The sequence below is a fragment of the Mizuhopecten yessoensis genome, unplaced genomic scaffold (genome assembly GCF_002113885.1).
Source record: "Mizuhopecten yessoensis strain PY_sf001 unplaced genomic scaffold, ASM211388v2 scaffold7713, whole genome shotgun sequence".
NCBI classification, from domain to species: Eukaryota; Metazoa; Mollusca; class Bivalvia; order Pectinida; family Pectinidae; genus Mizuhopecten; species Mizuhopecten yessoensis.
The window spans coordinates 981,795-999,119 of NW_018407185.1; the positions used below are offsets into that span (position 1 = coordinate 981,795).

A 17,325-nucleotide genomic window follows, 5' to 3' on the forward strand; every position below is an offset into this window, starting at 1 on the left:
TATGCAATACAACTGGACCAGGTCAGGATTCGAACCCAGGACTCCTTATCATTATACCGTCACTCTAACTAAAATATTGAGCATAAAAATACCACTGGATCAGGTCAGGATTCGAAATCACGTCTCCCGATCATTACACTATCACTTTAACTAAAATATTGAGCATAAAAATATAACTGGACCAGGTGAGGATTTGAACTAATGTCTCCTTATCGTTATACTGTCACTTTAAACTATTGAGTATAAAGATATAACTGAGCCAAGCTAGGATTCGAACCCAGGAATTCCGATCATTATACCGTCACTCTAACCTTTTGAATATACAACACAACTGGACCAGGTCAGGATTCAAAACCAGTACCCCCGATCATTACATTTTCACTTTAACCGAAATATTGAGTATAAAAATATAACTGGACCAGGTCAGGATTCGAACCAAGGACTCAGCATTATACCGTCACTCTAACCTATTGAGTTTACAAATACAACTGGACTAGGTCAGTTTTCGAACCCAGGAGTCCAGATCATTATTAATGTTACTAACTTATTGAGTATAAAAATACAACTAGACCAAGTCAGAATTCAAACCAATGACTCATCATATTAATGTCACTCTAACCTATTGAATCTAAAAATACAAGAAGGCCAGGCCGGGATTCGAACCAAGTACTCCCGTTATATACCGTCACCCTAACCTATTGAGTTTACAAATACAACTGGGCCAGGCCAGGATTCAAGCCCAGGACTCCCGATATATACCGTCACTCTAACCTATTGAGTTTACAAATACAACTGGGCCAGGCCAGGATTCAAACCCATGACTACCGATATATACCGTCACTCTAACCTATTGAGTTTACAAATACAACTGGGCCTGGCCAGGATTCAACCCGAGGACTCCCGATCATTATACTGTCGCTCTAACTTACTGAGCTATCTATAGCTACTCAATGGTAAACGTCTGGCCCAGATGTTCCACAATCAAATATATGTCAACATCATCAACAGTCGTTTCAGTTACAGATCCATGAAAATCTGTTCATGGCAACAAACGTTTTATTAGTACTAAATATTTCATATAAAATGGTAATCATATTATACAAGATTCAGTCATAATTCATCACACAGTATCTGGCCGCCACATGTTATCACAGTTAAAAACAGTCTTTTAGTTTCATATAACACACAGCGACCAGACAGGTAAGATAGATAACAACAAGTAATATGTCCCAATACTTGATGACAATATAAACACTCATCACTCTTCACAAGAGAATCCATGTGGTGCAGAGCCATTCCCCCCCTTTCGTTTTGTAAATTTTGGTTTGGGGATTTAAACATTATTATCTTAAAAAAGAACTATTTTATTAACACATCAGAAAAAAATGGCCATGCCCCATCCACTCTGCTCTGCATGAAGGATTAAATACTCATACATCAGACAAAAGGACTAAATACTCATACATCAGACAAAAGGATTAAATACTCATACATCAGACAAAAGGATTATTTACGCATACATCAGATAAAAGGATTAAATACTCATACATCAGACAAAAGAAAAATAAGCTCACTACACTCAGTAAATTCATTTGTATCATGGTTTGAGAGAATGACTACAGAGGATAGCAGAAGAAGACTTCAAAAAAGGAATTTTGAAAACATTGCAAACATTACAAGAAGCTTGACCAGAAAATGTACTCATTAGGAAACATGTATAAATGTGCAGTTTTGTTTAATACACTCTGGATCTTGCTTAATGTGACCACATACATTGACAAAAGAGTCATATATTACACTCCTGACCAAGCCTTTACACAAGTTGCAAAAATATGAAATCTTGTTTTGTCATGACCTTCCTCTCATAATTAGCTTTCATCGAAAAAAGTAAGTAATATACCATCCAATAAATTCTACCATAGACTACAAAGAAAATTCTAATAAAAGTTATTTTAAATCAATAACTTAAATAAAACAAATACATAAAATGTTAAAAAATGGAACAATCTGTTAAAAATGGGCAATTATAAACATGTCATGATAATAAATATGATAATGAAAGAACATAGTTGAAATGATTAGTAAAACATTTGTCTCTATGGGCCATCATAGAAAATTTCTTTTTAGCGTATTTAAGTTGTATTTGTTAGAACACTGGATCACAGTCATCACATAGAAAGTAATTTTGACAATTTCAAGAAAGTGAATTTACATATTTGTTATGTTTTTTTTATTGAACAGTTTCCATTTGCTAGTTTTCGTTGTATGCAGGTTTATCACAGTCCTCACTAATTTCAACAGATTCACATGAAATAGGTATGAAATCCTGCAACCAATTTTCATTTAAAATACTCATACGCTACAGAATACAAAAACAATAATAAAATAGTAACTGTGAATGATATTATTGCTTTTAAAATCATACTGGAGTTTGCATTTTTTTATTACGTTTCCATTGTGCAAGATTGTTAAAAAGAAAGAGAAATTATTGAGCTTACCTAAAATTTCACTCATTCCTTATGTACATGGATTTTTTTTATTGGTAACTGCAGAGTTTGACTATTGTTTCTCATCTCATATGACCTCAACAACTGAACAAGAGGCCTGCCTAAAGGCAATAAAGCTGTCAAATGAATCTATCATGTCTGATTAGCCCCAAAGGAGTTAACAGTGACTCAAAAATGGGATATGATATATAGGTTACCTTAAAATGACTATGCTAACAAGTCTGTTAAAATGAAATGTGAAATTCACTGTACATTGTTTTCTCCAAACATCATGTTAAGTCATTATATCATTAAGATTTATCAACAATTTATACAAAGTTTACTGCTATTGAGAATTCATTTGGGAAGAAATATTTCCACAGCTTTTAACACAATGCATCAGCACATTTAAAATTACATATAACATGACAATGTTTGTAATAATTAAAACAGAATAAAAACATCATATTCTTATTTCAAACCTGATACGATCCACTCCATTCAGGTCTTTAGTGTTTTCCAAAGAAAAACACACAAAATCTCGCACCTCAAAGAGGAAATCCCTGGCCGTTTTTTTACGGTGCGTAAATTTAAAGAAGATCGGCAATCTTGGACTAAAAAACTCGTCATATTTCATAATATTTACCGATAAAATGTGCTCGTTAAAACCTTCATCATGATCTGAGCTTTGCACAGGATTGTTTTAAAAGGTTTGTGTTGATTATAAGTGCACGTTTCATTGAGAAATCAATATCATTTTTATTTACCGAACACTTTTATAAGATGATCCAATAACAAAGGGTTGTTTTTTGTCCCCCTTTCCTTCGCCCTTTCCTTCGCTTCGTCTAAAACAGATTTCCCGTCATTGTCAAGTATGGTAGTGATGTCATAATTACGACCTGTAGATTCTAGATATTGTTTTACATGAATTTCACACTCAGTGAACCAGTCTACATCTGACCTATATGACCTAGCTATGTTATGTAGACAATGACGGTTGTCCTTACTTACAGCTGTAGTTAGTGCTGGGTACGAATGACATAAATATAAACAAACCTCCCTGTTTCCACACACACAACTCACATGTAACACCGTTTTCCCGTCAACATCCACTAACTTAGCCATGTACTGAGCACACACACAGTTCCTATGAACCACACGACCATCGACTGACTCACACCTATGTTGTTGGTCCTCAACTCTATATAAGGAGTTAAGTACAAACCTCTCTACTGTCTGTAATATAGAACAGTTCCCTTTCCCTGCCACAACAAAGAGCGGGGTTTGTCCATCATCATCAGTGTCATGTACCAAGTGTGGGTAAGTGTCACATAACAACGTCACCATCTCTTCTCTCTCATACCTACACGCCATATGTAGGACATTGTAATTGTTAGTATACCTCGCTGTACGAGTGACGTTATACTGCAGTAGATTACGTAACACTTTCACACTCTCTCCCTTCACCACACTAAACACTGTCTCCTCGTCAGGTTCTACTCCCTCACACAGAAGATATAAAGCACACTCTTCTGCACCAGAAGAACATGCTTCATTCAACACAGCAAGTTTTGTCTCATCATTCAAATATACAGCAATTTTCCTAAGTAAACACACTTGTCTGTTACTAGCATTCCAATATCTACTACTAACCAATGACAATGCTGTGTCATTGTCAGGTTTCACACCTTTTGACAGAAGATATAAAACACATTCTTCTGCACCAAAAAAGCATGCTTTATTCAACACATTAAGTTTATCATATTTTCTGTCATTCAACAACCCGACAAATCTTTTAACAAATACAAAATCATTCCATACATGTAGAGAGCCAATACAAGTATCATATCGATTCTCCTTACATTCAAACTCTCGGAGTAGACGCTCACACATTTCTGTATAATGATCAGATGATAAAACAATCATGTTTGAGGCTGTTTCTGAGGTTGTTAGAAAACTGAGGGATTTGCTGGGACAATTCTGTATGTAGCCAATTGGTGTGGCTTTTCCATACAAAAGTGCCACAGCAACATAAATAGAATCGTGATTAAATCTGTACACATCCTCACCAAACCAACATTTCTCCTTCACTACTAAAAATCCAAACAATTTCTCTAAACTTTCTTTTACAAATCCTATTTTTTTCTTATATGTCAAATTGGTACTGCCATTTTCACCATCAATTAAATTGATATCAAAAGCTTCTTCCAGCAATTTTTGGTTGACTTTTTGACTGTTTGGATCCAGATCTTTTACACTTATCCTACCATTATTGAGGAAGAGAAACAAAAGGGCAGAACATTCTTGTAATTTTGACAACGCTTCATTCAAAAAATGAAAAGGATTTTCAAAAAATCTAACTCGTTCTTTCTGCAATTTTTTAGAATTGTAGAAAAGCTGGCAACATTGTGGGAATCCAATGTTTGGTGCGTAAGTTAAAATTTGATTTTTTTCTTCCTCTGACCATGAAAAGTGTTCTGGCTTATACAGCTCTAAAAGTCTTTTTTTCTCTTCTTCAACTTTGTATGTATCAGAGCTAAGATCAATTAAGTTGTCTTTGCTAAAAATTGTTCCAAAAGAACGTTTTTCTAAATAATAAAATACTTCATTGCGAACAGTAATGAGAAGAAAGTTGGTCTCTGTTTGTTCATCAATAAAAAGTGTTTTTACATCTGAGATTCTTTTGTTCCACTCTTGTACATCCTTTTTACACACATCTTTCTCACCAAAAATATCATCAATAAATGTGATCAGTTTTAAGTTTGGAGCCAATAAATCTAATTTCTCAATATTGTGAAGCTGTAAGGGTTGTCCTGCTTCTTGCTCCTGACTCAGCCAATGAAGGAGTTGAACGGCGATTGCTGTTTTACCGTCTCCCGTGTTTCCCTTGATGATGACAACCCTGTTCTTTTGGAGCTTGTCTTTAGCATCACAGAAACCTTTGGTGGGGTGAAACTTTTTTTCTTTTTCTTTTCTGATCTTGGCTTTGATTGTTTCTGTATAAAAAATATAACAGAAAAAAGGGTGAGAAGTCATCAATGTGTTAAATGGATAGTTAAGAACGATACTTATATGGCTATAATCTATAAGTCGGATAATAATCACAGAATACTGTAAGGAATCATTTGTAAAGGAAGAGTTTTGAAATTTCAAGCAAACAAGAGAATTTCTTTTTAATCCAATCAGTAGAGGGTCAGACTAGTAAGCCAGTGATCCAGTGTTCATTTTCTAGTGAAAACATTAAACTGAATTATATCCTCTGTTACAATCCAATACCTCATGAATGAAGAAACTTATAAGCGTTACAGAACAAATGGCCCAGTGGCGTTGAATCGCTCACCTGGCTATTTGGGAAATCAAGTTGAAATCTGCTCAGTAGGTTGGGTCCAGAGCCCCAAGAATGTCCGCCCCTTTATTTGAATTACTTTTGACCACCATGGGCTATGGACGCTACCACAACAATTTGATTAAAACCTGACCAGTAGATTTTGGTTTTAACAAATTCCTCAAAGTTGGCCCCTTTAAATTCCATCCAGCAATCCCCAAGATTGTTAGCTCCTTTTTATGATTAGTTTTTGATCCAATCGTTTAAGGCATGCCGCTAGTACAACTTGGTTGAAATCTGTTTTATATTTTAGGAGGATATGTCATTTTAAGCAAATTCAACTATTTGACCCCTTTTGACCCATCTCTCAGCCCCTAAATGCGTTTAGCACCTTCATTTATAGATATTGTTATCCCTTGGCCTCAGGATGCTAAAATTTGGTTGAATTACGCTCTATAATTTGGAAGGAGTTTTCATTTAAATCAAAAGGTGATGGGACGACCGAGACGACGACAGATGAAGCACCAAAACATAAGCTCACCCTGGTACTTTGTTCCAGCTGAGAGTATCAATTAAATATTTTATTCAGTTCCTCTACATTATCAATAGTGTAGGATCTGATGACATGCCATCATCAATCATGATCTGGTGACCTTTTAATACAGAAGTCATGATTAATTATACATTAAATACATGTGTTTGAAATACTGAGACTATTTGGAGGACATTTCAATTCAATAAAATTCACCAGAATGTGACCTGTTATGTACCGATTGCTAGATCCTATACTGTAGAGAACAGAAACAGAGAAAGAATAAACTTTATCAGATTGGGGATAAATCTGGCTATCAAGAGTTACTCTTTTGGTGAACTAAGATTCTCATTCAAACAGAAGTAGAAGACTTCTTTCATATATCTTTAGATGATACATGTTGTTCTGGTCCAGGTTTTAAGGTAATCTGCTGTAATTCTTCTCTAACCATGTCCAATCCAGTAGATAAGACTCACCTATCATGGGTTCTAAGTCAGGATGGATTTCTGTAAAGAAGTTTATATTAAATAGGTTAGACATAGCTTACTGAATTTTAAACAGACTATTTATTACAGGCAATTTTCTTACTAATTATTAATCTCATGTTGTAATCTGAATTTGACTAATTTATTTCCAAACCATGAATCATAATACATGTAGTGCACCAGTAGATATCCTTACATGTATAGATAACTAGTACTTGGCTTCTGACTCACAAACACCTTGTATCAATGTTATGTCAAAATAACCACGTTGTTTCTTTTACTTAAATGATTCACTAAATCACCTGATTGAAAGGGGAGATAATCTCTATATTCCACTGATCAAGCAACCTTGCAACTGTCAAACTTACTTTTGTCATGGCTTGTGTTTGCTGTTGTGACATTCTTAGCAGCCAGATCACCTGGAAAAATATGATAAACATGTATATTCACTAATCAAGTCAACTTATTTCAAATTTCTTTTAATTCAACAAATTATTGTCCATGATCATTCTGGAACATTTGATTATTCAGAAGACTTGGCATCTATTCAAAAGAAGTATATAGAAATATTTTAACATATGAGCCTCTTTTATCGTAACAGTGGGTCAAAGTCATTCATGATCAATTCAATAAACCTTATTTCCTTTCCCCTATGTATGCTACTGGCAAATATAGCACTCTTGACCTTTCGGTTCTTTAGATCAAGTCACTTGAAATGTTTGACATATTTGACCCCTGTGACCCTGAAGATATGGCAAGGTCATTCATTTGAACAAAGTTGATAGCTCTTCATTCCAGCATGGGAAAGGCAAAATATCATCATCTTCGTCCCTTTTGTTCAATAAAATGAAAAGGCAAAATATCATCACCTTCATCCCTTTTGTTATCAAAAAATAGTGTTTAAAGTTTGTATTTATAAGCCAATTGACCCCTGTGATGCCATCAAGTCATTTTATTGAACAAACTTGTGCCATTTGTTGATTAAATATTTTAACATAATTGGTCCCAATGACACTGAAATTTGATAGCTCTTCATCCCAATTTGATACTTGCAAAATACCATCACCCTAGGCCTTTTGGTTGTTGAAAGAAACAAGAGGCCCAATCGAATGCATTATTCACCTGCTATTATTCTAATACTTTAAAACCTACATAAAGCTATAAGATAAATATCCTTATCTATGACTCTTGGTTTTTCAAAACAACCTGTTAAAAGATTTTAACCTATTTTACCCCAGTGACTTTAAAAATCTTAACAAAGTCATTCAGTTGAACAAACTTGGTAGCTCTTGATTCAGTTGAACAAACTTGGTAGCTCTTAATTCGAAATATCATCACCTTGTGGCTCTTGGTCAATGAGGTTGTCGTTTAACCCCTGTGACCTAGAAAGTGGGTCAAAGCCATTCCTTTAAACATTTGTCAACTATCATGTGACCTGTGACCTTGAATGTTAAAATAGGCTATTCATTGGAACACAAGTGATAGCCCCTGATTCTATCATAGATCTGGCCAAATATTATCAACCCGAGTCTTCTGGAAATTCAGAAAAAGACATTTCAAGATGTTAACACCTTTGATCCCTGTGACTTTGCAACTAATCAAGATCATTTTTATTCCCAAAATGTTGGGCGTCATCTAAGGAAGCTACATGTAAAATATCAAGACTCTATATGTCTTTCAGTTCTTCAAAAGAAGTCATTTACAGGTTTTGACATTTTTATTCCTTGTAATAGTCGAGGTCATTTTCTTTGCCAACTTTACTGGGGCTGCAAGCCAAATATTATGATTCTATGCATTTTGGTTCTTAAGACGGAATCGTTTGAAGTCCTTGCAATATTTGAGGTAAAGGTTATTTTAATCTTCAAACTTTGTCGGCCTCCATCTTAGGAAGCTACCAGCCAAATATTATACTTCTATGGATTTCGATTATTCAGAAGAAGTTCTTTGTAATGTTTGATATATCTGCCCCTGAGACCTTGAAAGTAGGTCAAGGTCATTTTCACTCACAACCAATGTCAGGCTCCATCCCAAGAAGTTACCAGTCAAATATTAAGATTTTATTCTTTGAAAGTCTAACAAGGTTACATTCACTTAAACACACTTTGTAGCCTTTCATACGAGCATGTTACTGTCCAAATAGCATCACCCTGAGTCTTTTATTTGATCAGAAGGTTTATACATATTTGACCTTTTGACCCCAGCAACCTTGAAAGTGTGTCAAGGTCGTTCAGTTGTAAAACGTGGTAGCCCTTCTTCCAAGTATGTTACTCGTCACCCTGTAACTGTTGGTAATTAAGAAGTTGTTTAAAACACATTTGACCCATTTGACCTTATAAGTCTATCTAGGTCATTTGTTCAAATAAACTTGGTAACCCTTCATGAAGTTCTTCCCAGCACACTACTGGCCAAACATCATCATCCTTTGCCTCTTTACACACGAAATATATATATTTTTATTATACATCTGACCCCAGCAACCTTTTAATATCAGTGAAAATCTTTTGTTTGAACAAAGTTGATATATTCATGGAAGCTAGGTACTGGCCAATGTCATCAACTGTGGCTTTTGGTAATTCAGCTTAGAGAATTGAATACATTTGACCCCTGCAACCTTGAAAGTGGTGGAAAGAATGACCCACTATAAACTAACAAGAGACCCAAGGGCTTAAACGGTCAACTGAGTTATATTATGGGTTGCCTAATTTCATTGTTGAGATGTGAAGTTGATATCAGAATGTAATCAAGTTAAATACATTAATTGTAGTGTCCCTAAAGGAAAAGAACTTCAAAATTTATTCAAATAAATTAGTTTGCTTTTGAGAAATATAATGTCTACATAATTTCTATATTCAGCTAACTTTCCTCTTTGACCAACCCCTGGGGAGGGTCAGGACCTTACTTTCTGATACTATTTGATTTCAATTTCATCATGACTAGTCCAACCATGTTTGTATAATTTCTTATACTGAGAAGAGACAAGAAATACCCAAAAGTGTTATTTCCCTAGATAAACTATTTACCCCCTCCCAAAGGGAGACAATATGTTTTATACTTGTGTGTACATGTACATCCCTCCTCTAACATCGTATTCACTAGACCAAACTTAACATGTTTACATCCTACTGAGCATGTACTTATCACAAACCTGTAGACTGTTGCTGGTCTTGATCTCCTGACCTTGGTTGCTTGGCTGGTGATGGACCTGTAAGTAAATTTAAATATGTCCTTAACTTTGAGTTTCACTAAATATATACTATATATAGATACAGCAAATATCTACTTGTATTAAGTCTAAGATCATTACAAAACTAGACTGAAGTGCTGGTTTCTAACTTTTCATTGACATAATTGTACATACAAGGAATACAGTTGTTTGTTATTACCAATAAAGTATCAGAAATTATCCATTTGAATAAAGGCTTCTATTTTCACTTCATGAATATAAATTTTGATCTTGTACATTTATCAAGGATTAACCAGGACTATTTTGGGGTTTATATGGTATACACCTTAAAAGCTGCACTTTGAATAAATCCATGATGGGATTTATGCACAGAAGTTTTTTGGTATATACTCTAAAACCCTGAAAATGATAATTTTTAGTTCATAGTTATTAAATATCTTTTTGTTTCTTTAAAAACTAGAACAATTTTGTACTAAACACATCATTACTCAGTTTTTTAAAAGCCAAGAAACTTAAGCCAATCAGAAGTTAGAATTACAATTACTGCCCAATAAAAAATGTAATGCTAGTAGAAAAAATAATGATTTTCTAGTATGAAAAAAGGTTATTTATAAAAAGCCTTTGGCACCAATATAGCTACAGGGATAACTTTCCACATCAGCATTCGAAATTCAGTAGTAATTGTTTTTGTTTTGTATGTGTGATTTGATAAAGGGGCAGACTGCCACAAAAATAAAAAAAGCCATTTTTCCGTTGTAACTTCTCTACATATTCATTAAGTTAGTTTAACCTCCCAATGTCCAAAGTATGAACCCTGTCATACAAGACATGGTCAATCACTGTTAACCAGCTGACCAGTAAGTTAGAATATTTATCTACAGAACACACTTGCCAACTTTTTGAAATTTCTATGGGGGAGATCATGCATGTTAAAAACTAGAAAAAACAAATTGTGAACAAAAAACATATGTCTCCCCTTATTAGCCAATGTGCATATTTGGAAAAATAGAAAGGTAACATCAAGATTAAGGTGTGTAAACTCTAAACCATTATTTTTTTAAATTATTCTGGTTCATGTTAAATTGTCTTAACAATTTCGGTTAAGTTTCGGCAGCTATTGTACTACAGACACATTAACATGTATATAAAAATAGGAATTGGCACACATCTGATTACCATCTGGTTCCTCTATTGGCTAAACATAACAAGTTTGGTCAATGTAGGAGAAATAACATGGCACTTATGCTGCAAACAAACTTCGGTATAAAATATTAACAAAGAGACATATATATCACATGAATAGTGGGGCACCAGACTCGATTTTAGAATACGATACTCCTACTTTCCAAGATACAATACTATAGCAAGTTTGGTCAATGTAGGTGAAATAACATGGAAGATATGCCTTAGACAAACTTTAGTATTAAAAATAAACAAAGGACCGTAACTCTGTATATAGTGGGGCTTGATACCTAATTCCAGTGCACTGCACACCTTTCTTTGGGTGATGTAGGCATAGTTAAAGTTTGATCAAGATATCTTAAATGGTTTCGAACATATGCCGTTGACAAACTTCGATATAAAAAAATAAACAAACGGCAATAACTCTGTTTATGGTGGGGCGCGAGACCTCATTCAAGTGCACTGCACATCTTCTTTAGACAAGTAGACAATGCAGGTATACTTCAAGTTTGATCCATATATCTTTAAGGGTTTAAGATTTACGGGCCGGACAAGAATTTACTGAAAATGTTGCACTTATTGGACCATTGACCTCGAGGTGAAGGTCACATAGACCTAATTCTAGTGCACTGCACACCTTCTGTGGGTGATACAGGCATACCTCAAGTTTCATCAAGATATTCTAAACAGTTTAAAATTGATGGCCGGGACAAGTTGCGATAAGAAGAACCAGAAGAACCAGTACTAATTCACTGTCTCCCTTCATTCGAAGGGGAGACATAATTAAAACATAAAAAATTGTGTGTATACATCCCCTAGAGACAAAATAACCCTTTAAATAACATATTTTGAGTTGTTCTTTCAAATGAAATCATTAGATCTTAGAATATAGGAACAGTGCAGCAAATTCACTGGTTGGAAACACGAAATGTAAGTGTCAAAAATATTGAGTCTTGCTTCTAAATAGGGAGAGTTGGCAAGTATGACAGAAGTACTATGGCCTTGTTATGCTACTGTCATATCCAAAACAAAAATGTACGAAACACTACAGTGGAATTTTCTAGTGTTTTTTCTGCAGTGGGACATGGATCCTTAAGATGTTGACAGTTTATCACCAGACTTGGTCTTCCCTAACACAGACAGGCATACAAAGGATATGTGAAAACCTTACTACTATAATATAGTATTGTAAGTATTTCAAGTATTTGACCCTCTAACCTTGAAGGTATGTCGAGGTTATTTGTATGAGGAAATTTTATAGATCTCAGGTACCTACTGGCAAAACATCAGAAAACATGGGCCTTATGCAACTTGATTAGAAAACCCTTAAAGCAGATCAAAATGTCCAATTAGTTTTCTCCACATCCTCCACCTAAAAAACTTGACATATCCTATCATACAATTGTGCGCTATACACACCTCTATGTCATGAAAACTTTCAATTCTACTTAAATAATAATGATAAATAAAGGTATATATTACAACTCACCTCCATTGATAATTGCTTTTATTTCTTTTTCTTTTTTCTCCACATATGTTGCCAGCTTTTGATTGATCTGCCGAAGGTTTGATATAATTTTTGTATAGTTGCCAATACCTATCTTCTCTTTTTCCATAAGACGGTTGAATAAGCCGGATATATCATGGATTTTATCAATGTCAACAGGGGTAAGCGGGATATTATTAAACCGCCTCTTAAGTCGGCATAGGTGGTCATCATCAATTTGTTCACCAAGATAATCCACCATTTCGTTGTGAATTTCAAAGGCTTCTTCTGGAATTTCTTGATTGGAAGCCATGTTGTTATGTTTCTGTACGCACCTGAAACATAAATATAGCAAATATGATGACAATCATTGGAAACATTCAACAGTGAGGGCACACATAGATATATCCCCCCATCCCTAACCCATAAAGAATGACCACAAAAGTCTAATCAATTATCAAGTGTTGAATTCCCCAAATAAAACATGCACAACAATGGACCAAGGTTAACTTTCATAAGATATTTGAGAAATATCTGTCAAGTACTTACTGAAAAAGGTGCTTTTTGAGAAATAGCGAAAATAAGCGTGAACTTTAAACATCCAAGATGTCTGCCTGTCAGCCATTTTTTTTTTTTTTATTAGTCCTAAATGAAAATTGAGAAATAGCGACAACAATCTTGAAATCTCTAAATCACAGATGGCCTAATCAATGGCCATCTTGATTTTCTAATCAGTCCCATAATGAAACATCAATAAATTTGTACAAAGGAGAACTTATAGTACATATGAAATTTGAGAAAAGATCTCTCATGTGCTTCTTAGCAATAGCAATAACGATCTTGAAATGTCCAAATCCAAGATGGCTACTTCGCGGCTTTTTTGATTCCCTGATAGCTATATGGACCAAGGGGAACTTCGAACTCATATGAATTTTAAAAAGATCTTTCGTAGTTCTTCACATACCTGACCCCCAGTGACCATATAGGCGAATATCATTCATTGGAACAAATTTCATAGTCCTTCATCCCAGCATGCTACTGGCCAAATAATGTGATTCGTGGCATTTGAAACTTTGAACACATATGACCCCTGTGACCTTGAATATAGCTCAAGAACATTTTCAAAATGACCGAATTTGTTGGGTTCCATCCCAGGGAGCTACCAGCATAATATCATCAATCTAGAATTTAAGATTTTTTAGGAAAGTTGGATTGATATTTTTTGACAAATTTGACCCCTGTAACTTTGAATATAGGTCAAATTATTTCTATTTGCAAACTGTTTGGGGATCAATCCCAGGACACTACCAGCCTAATATCGTGACTCAAGACCTTTCTATTCTTCTTCAGAAATTGTTTGGAATTTTAGACATATTTGAACCCTGTGACCTTGAATATTGGTCAAGGTCATTTCTATTCGCAATTTTTTTGGGCTCCATCCTGGGAAGCTAACAGTGTGATAACCTGATTATAGACCTTTCAGTTCTTTAGGAGAAGTCATTTGAAGATTTTGATAATTTTGACTCCTGTGATTTTGAATATAGGTAAACGTAATTTTTATTCACAAATTTTCCTGGGCTCTCTCCTTGCCAGCAGCCAGCCTTACATCATCAGTCTATATATATCTCCTGGGTTGTTCAGAAGTCATTTGAATTTGTTGACATATCCGACCCCTTGGACTGTGAATAAAGGTCAAGGCCATATTTATTTGTCAACTTTGTTGCGATCCATTACAGTAAGCTGCCAGCCTAAAATCCTGAATCAAGGCCATTCCGTTCTTCAGAGGAAAATTATAAACTACTGTTGTTCTTACACCAAAACATTCAAGAAAACAAAGGTGATTGAAATATCCAGACAGAGGATGGGAACAGTAAAAGAAATATCCAGATAGAGGATACGGACAGAGACTGATATATCCAGATAGAAGATGGGGACAGTAATAGAGATATCCAGACAGAAGATGGGGACAGAGACTGTAATATCCAGATAGAGGAAGAGGACAGTGACTGAAATATCCAGAAAGAGGATAGGGAAAGTGACTGAAACATCCAGATAGAGGATGGGACAGTAATAGAAATATCCAGATAGAGGATAGGGACAGTGACTGAAATATCGAGATAGAGGATAGGGACAGTAACTGACATATCCAGATAGAGGATGGGGACAGTGAATGAAATATCCAGACAGGGGATGGGGACAGAGACTGAAATATACAGACAGATGGTTGGGACAGAGACTGAAATATTCCAACAGATAATGAAGACAGTGACTGAACAGAGGATTTGGACAGATATTGAGATATCCAGACAGAAAATGGGGAGAGTGACTGAAATATTCAGACAGATATCGAGGAGAGCGACTGAAATATCCAGACAGATGATGGGGACGATGACAGTGACTGAAATTTCGAGACAGAGAATGGGGACAGTGTTAGTGATTGAAATATCAAGACAGGGGATGGGGACAGTGACAGTGACTGAAATATCCAGACAGAGGATGGGGACAGAGACTGAACTATCCATACAGAGGATGGGGACAGAGACTGAACTATCCATACAGAGGATGGGGACAGCGGTTAAATATCCAGAAGGATGTCGGGGACAGTGACTGAAATATCCAGAAAGATGATGGGGACAGTGATAGTGACTGAAATATCTACACAGAGGATGGGGACAGAGACTGAAATATTAAGACAGATGTCTGGGACAGTGACTGAAATATCCAGACAGGATGGGGACAGTGACAGGACTGAAATATCCAGACAGAGGTCAGGGTGAGCATCCAGGTGAGCTAAAAATGAAATTGCAATGAAAATCTTCCAAAAACATTAATCTGATATTGGAATTAATAGCGGAATGGTTTTATAACATGCAGTCCATTCCAGAAAGCTAAAATTAAACCATCTGTGACAGTCTTCAAATATCCTTTTGTTCTAAAAGAAAGGTTAATACAAGCTCTAAATTGGTATGTATGTTGCGAATTCAGCGATCATGAAAACAAATCTGTTTCCTCAACTAGATACCTGTCAAACTACAGATACAAAGTGCCTTGATTTCTTAAGGGGAAGTAGCTCAAAAGACTCAACTTTTCGTAAAATAAGTTTTATTTTAATTCATAATTGAATAAATTGCATCTGATATTATTTTTGACATAAACGCTAGTCCGAAACATTCTTAATGAAAAAAACAAATTCCAGAAAATCATTCATAAATCTAGAATAAAGCCGAAAATTTCAAGAAAACAGTTTTTGCTACGACCGTATTTTTTTCAAGGACATTTGAACTGCACCTTAATTATTTGTTGGTAATCATGAACATTAGAAATTACGGAAGAATGAACACATAAATAGAAATTTCAAGAGAACTCATAAAAAAATCAGATCTAAGGACAAGGAACTTTCAGAAAACTCAAGCCTGAAGGTTTTTTCGAGGAATTTGTCCCTGGTTTTATGATTATGATGAATATTGGGGATAAATAAACACACAGCACATTTTGTCATACAATAATCTGCATAATAGATGTGAGATAAAAACATTGAGTTTCCTGATTATTCTGCTAGAGGTGTAGTAAGCAACAATGAATCGGGTATTTGGAAGGCAGATTTTGTAGCCCGGACGACAACCTCCTGTGACAGACACTCGCAAGACCCCGCAGTCTGTCAGCCAATCAGAGCATGTTATACAGTAAGCTTAGGCAAAAGACAGAAAAATATAATTCTAGTATTTAGGGAACGGGAACAAAAGTAAAGACAACATGCTCATTGACTGTAGGATTTCCGGCATTGTAATTGCTGTCTTACATATATTTTTGAACAGAAAAGTAGTTCTGTATAATATTTAAAAGAAAATTAATATTTAAAGAATAACACAGACATCCTGTTTTGTAAATGTAGTGTTTATAATTACACGTATTAAAATAATTTCATTATCAATTCTGAAATTAGGGCTGTTGTTATTTGTAATTCGAAACAAAAAAGATTGTTTGTTGAAAGAAAAAGGTATAAACAACTACCAGTAAGTGTATCTATATAGAACATGATGAGATTTCCTGAACTAAAGCTACTGAAGTTTAGTATTTTTGTTGACAACTAGACTTAATGAAAGTTGAGGATGCATGTGTATACAAATAACATGTATCAAGTTTTATTAAAGAACTATGGCGTGTTGCGATGCCTATTTCCCTAAATTAAAGCCATAATACGCCAGTGCGCATGTCCAACTGTGCATGCCAAAACATGTTTTCTTACAAAACACACAATTTGATTTTGTTCCTCCAGCAACTTCGATTGGCAAAATTACATATAATTTTGAAATAGCATGTTTTACACGTGTATTTTGCTCCTTTCTTTGTGTTGCAATCTTCCCGCATTTTAAACAAATGAGACTGTCCTCGCTAATGACCTTTATCGTACTTTCAATAAAATATTTGCGATAATAACAGTTCATTTTTCTTGCCTGACCCTCTTTTATTGTGACGCAACAAATCCCACACATTATTCACCAGACGTACACTCACTTCACAATTCATGTCTTTCTTGGGGTTGGTCTAGTTCTTGCAACCATCCGAAAAATTTCATTAAGTTCTCAACACAGTATGATAGAGGGGGTTCAGTTTCAATTAATTTGGTTCTCATCCTCCTTCCTCC

General features: G+C 35.1%; 1 protein-coding gene across 1 annotated transcript in view; it reads right to left on the reverse strand.

The window, feature by feature from the left end:
• Positions 1 to 1,332: 1,332 nt before the first annotated feature.
• Positions 1,333 to 17,325, reverse strand: part of LOC110454167 — a 29,618-nt gene continuing 13,625 nt past the window's right edge. Inside the window, exons 2-6 of the mRNA XM_021503542.1 lie at positions 12,684 to 13,015; positions 9,974 to 10,030; positions 7,197 to 7,247; positions 6,820 to 6,849; positions 1,333 to 5,482 (exon numbers count right to left, since the gene is read on the reverse strand). Of these exons, the coding sequence (XP_021359217.1) occupies positions 3,246 to 5,482; positions 6,820 to 6,849; positions 7,197 to 7,247; positions 9,974 to 10,030; positions 12,684 to 12,993 (2,685 nt within the window). The 5' untranslated portion in view covers positions 12,994 to 13,015 and the 3' untranslated portion in view covers positions 1,333 to 3,245. The remainder of the gene's footprint in view (positions 5,483 to 6,819; positions 6,850 to 7,196; positions 7,248 to 9,973; positions 10,031 to 12,683; positions 13,016 to 17,325) is intronic.